The sequence below is a fragment of the Perkinsus marinus genome (genome assembly GCF_000006405.1).
Source record: "Perkinsus marinus ATCC 50983 genomic scaffold scf_1104296958686, whole genome shotgun sequence".
Lineage (NCBI taxonomy): Eukaryota > Perkinsozoa > Perkinsida > Perkinsidae > Perkinsus > Perkinsus marinus.
Window position 1 is genome coordinate 100,886 of NW_003206671.1, and position 3,409 is coordinate 104,294.

Sequence of the window (3,409 nt, forward strand, 5' to 3'; positions counted from 1 at the left end):
GATATATTGCTGGCAGCTGTTCGTAGCTTATAATAAGCTCAGTCCATTGCTGTTTTTACCTACATCGACCTAAAATAGCTCTTCTTATTCTGTTGGATGATTCACCCAATGCTCCTAGGTTCGCTCGATTTGGCGAGGAAGGACGTCTCGGTGAGATCACAGATGTCCGGTGGCACAGTGGCATTCCCGAGCTTTTCATAACTAGCAGTGGCGCTGGTTCATGGCAGCGGAGCTATCCCAACCGAGAAGTGGGTCGGGGACGAGAAACTGGGAGGTCGAGCGTTTAGCGTATCGAGTGTCGCTGTTTATGACGCGTTATCCTGAATCTCTGCTCGCTCCAAGTCTCAGCCAGTGCATTGCACTTGGGAGTTTGATTCGCTCTAGTTTCTCTACTCTAACGCTTGAGACTACCTCTACTTGTGTTGCTTGAACAGTTGTTACGTGTTGCCTGCATTTCTGATTGTATAGATCTAGCTGGAATAATCTCTCCGCAAGGGACGAGTAAGACGCTAGACAATTGTCATAAGAGCCATACTACATTGTTTACGGGATCCTCAGTGTGTATAGGGATCACTGCTCCTCCATGTGTATTTTCCTTTTTAGAACCCTGTGGTCTGTATCTGGTCGGTGGCAATGCAGAAACGTCCAGAATTCGTGCTCCGAAGTCATACTGCTGTTGTGACCGCTATGAGCGACAAGTTCAATCCGACTATCTATCTGGGAGGCTCCGCGAGTGGTTGCGTATTAATTTGGGATACAAGAGCCAAGGTAAGGAATGGCTGGTTTGCTCAAATCTGTGGGAGATGCATCATAACTCTTGAATTCGTTACGATGAGACACGTATATATTGACCTTAACCGAGCCACGGGTGAAACTTTGTGAAAGTGTGCTAATTACATTCGATGATTTCGGTCCTTAGTGAGGACCTTGATTCGCGGCACATGAATTCCCTTCTGAGAGGTAGTTCCTGGAAATGTTTTCGCCTCAGTTTTCGCCAGTTCAGTGGTCACCAGCAGTCGGCGGTCTCGGCGGTGGTCACGAATCCTACAACGGCTCGCCGTCACTTGCTTCACCCATGCATGCTCAAGCAATATGCGGCATAGAGATTGTTGGTACGCGGAACGCGCATCATGTGACGACAGTTTCGCGCGAAGGAAAGATCTGCCTGTGGAGCACGGCTCAGCTGGTAGCGGTGATGAGCGGACCCGCTTCATGTGTTTATTCTCAGAGCGAGCCTCATCACTCGGTCCTTCTGCGCGACAGTGATCAAAGAGGTTACTCGGTATCCGCTGTTGCCTTTTCTGCGACTGATGCTAACCTTATCACGCTGGGGACCCACGACGGTCACATTGTGAGGGTGAGGGCCATATTTTGACGAGCGAGCAGAGTTGCGAGGATCAGGCGCGCTTGGACAGCACTACAGGGAATAGCAATCCATGGCAAACGACTAGGGCTAGTCTGCTCGCTCATGAAGGCATGATCACTGCGTTAGATCCTCATCCGCTCAGGGACATCAGGGCCATGCAGAAACCGACAGGTGATAGTCCCTACTCACTGGGGAGGGCGGTTATGGATACTACAACCATAGGTCGTTATGCAATCCCAAGCTATGCACCGGTTATTTAGGGAATGCATCATTATTCGGGATAATATCCTGCTATCTATCCTGAAAATTATTACCGTCTAGCTTCGAATAATAATGGGAAAACGAATGAGACCGCGTGTGTATAATTGAGTTTTTCGTGCATTTGGAGTGCATAATATATCCATGATTGTTTGGTATCATCGTAGCTTGTTGTTCTTGCAGTGAGGCGAGGTCTTGATGATCTTCTAGCTTCCGGATCAGTAGATTGGACGGCCAAATTGTGGAATATGGCCGGGATGGAAGAGAACATCAAGGCTGCAAGTCGAGACAGGACTAGCAGCGCAACTGATCTCTCTAGCATACTCGGGATTTCGGAGGATCCGCCGGCTACTGCTTCAGCAACGGTGGACACATTCAAGTGCTGCTAGCGATGGAGCTCCTGAATCCTTCATTCGTCACTGTTTCAGGGACACTGTGACAGACGTCCGATGGCATCCTCATCATCCGGCGATCCTTGCGGTCTCCACCGTTGACGCTATTCACATCTGCAACCTCAACTCTAACATCGAATCACCAGTAAAGAATGCCTCACAGATCAGTTCATCACTGTTTTGACTATGAAGATACATAGCATTCGAACTCCCGGATCGGCCCCCCAACGGCTTGCTTGGAGTGCAGATGGACGTTTGCTCCTTGCCGGAGATGCAGAGGGACGAGTTACTCTCTATGAGGCGGATCGTACTGTGTATCAGCCGAGATCAGAGGAGTGGACTAGGTGATGGAACATCGTCACGATATCCACATCTCTTCTGATGGGTTAATGACTAGCAACAATCGTAAATGAATTAGAGACGCCGAAGCTGAAGCTACGCTTCAACTGCATCGTCCTTGTAGATTCGAGGGGAGGCTCTGGGCGGAGGAAGAAACAACCGCGGACGAGATATGATAGCGCATGAACCAAATTCGTTTCATTAATTCTTCTCTTGGAATGTGTCGGGTCGAGTTGTGAGTGGACGGCAAGTAATATGAATTCGCGCAACTTGAAACGATAGGTAGAATACTAATAAGATGTTCCCCGCGGAACGCCAGCCAAGCAATTCACGCCCGTGAACACAGACCACTTGGATGGCGCGATATGCGCGAACCATTAACCATGGGACGACAATGCGTACCAACACCGCTCTTGCAGAAACCCACATGTACCAACATCCATCTTCATGAGTTCTATGGCTGTCCCTGCCTGGGTCATCGAACAATGATTCCTGTGAGCATTGTGACGGGTCGTCACTGACGGCCACACACCTGCTCGTGGAAGCAATGTTGGCTCGTCTGTGGTCAGAACCCAATTCATACACATTGTTAGCATGGAGAAATGCTTTTCCAACAACTTAAGCGTGGCTCTCTTTGTTGATCACTTTTTGTTGTCCCTCCCCCCTTCCCTGGATTTTTCAAAAATAAGGCAGGATCCCTTGATCGGGTCGTGTCGCACAATCTATTTTGATGGGCTTATATCTCTCGAGCTATCCACCTCGGGTTCGATCCCGTCACGATTGGTGTTCGCCGGGAATGTGGTGCGGCTCGTTGATGTCACCTGTCGATAGTGTCCACGACTGATGAGTGTTCACACTGTAGAGGAGGTTTTCCACTCTTTGTATCGACCACCGCTCTCAAGGGAAGGAAGAGAAGTACCTCTTCGGCTCGCCTGGAGATTCTTATATGGCTGAAGTTTAATAAGACTCCAGCAGATCGTGTTTGGAGCTATCCCGGACAGTCTGAATACCATTTTAGTTCTAGTCTGACAATAGAGTTAGGATGGACTCTGGG

At 49.2% G+C, this 3,409-nt stretch overlaps 2 protein-coding genes across 2 annotated transcripts in view; one reads left to right on the forward strand and one right to left on the reverse strand.

Moving 5' to 3' along the window:
- Pmar_PMAR028161 (hypothetical protein) overlaps positions 1-2,531 on the forward strand; it is a gene marked incomplete at both ends in the record, with an annotated part of 4,588 nt that extends 2,057 nt beyond the window's left edge. The window contains 7 exons of the mRNA XM_002774112.1: positions 604-768; positions 1,229-1,357; positions 1,493-1,537; positions 1,792-2,003; positions 2,053-2,161; positions 2,209-2,360; positions 2,480-2,531. Of these exons, the coding sequence (XP_002774158.1) occupies positions 604-768; positions 1,229-1,357; positions 1,493-1,537; positions 1,792-2,003; positions 2,053-2,161; positions 2,209-2,360; positions 2,480-2,531 (864 nt within the window). The remainder of the gene's footprint in view (positions 1-603; positions 769-1,228; positions 1,358-1,492; positions 1,538-1,791; positions 2,004-2,052; positions 2,162-2,208; positions 2,361-2,479) is intronic.
- An 844-nt stretch (positions 2,532-3,375) lies between these two features.
- The window catches only part of Pmar_PMAR028162 (hypothetical protein), a gene marked incomplete at both ends in the record, with an annotated part of 162 nt that continues 128 nt past the window's right edge, over positions 3,376-3,409 (reverse strand). Inside the window, one exon of the mRNA XM_002774113.1 lies at positions 3,376-3,409. This exon is cut by the window's right edge and continues 4 nt beyond it. Within this exon, the coding sequence (XP_002774159.1) occupies positions 3,376-3,409 (34 nt within the window).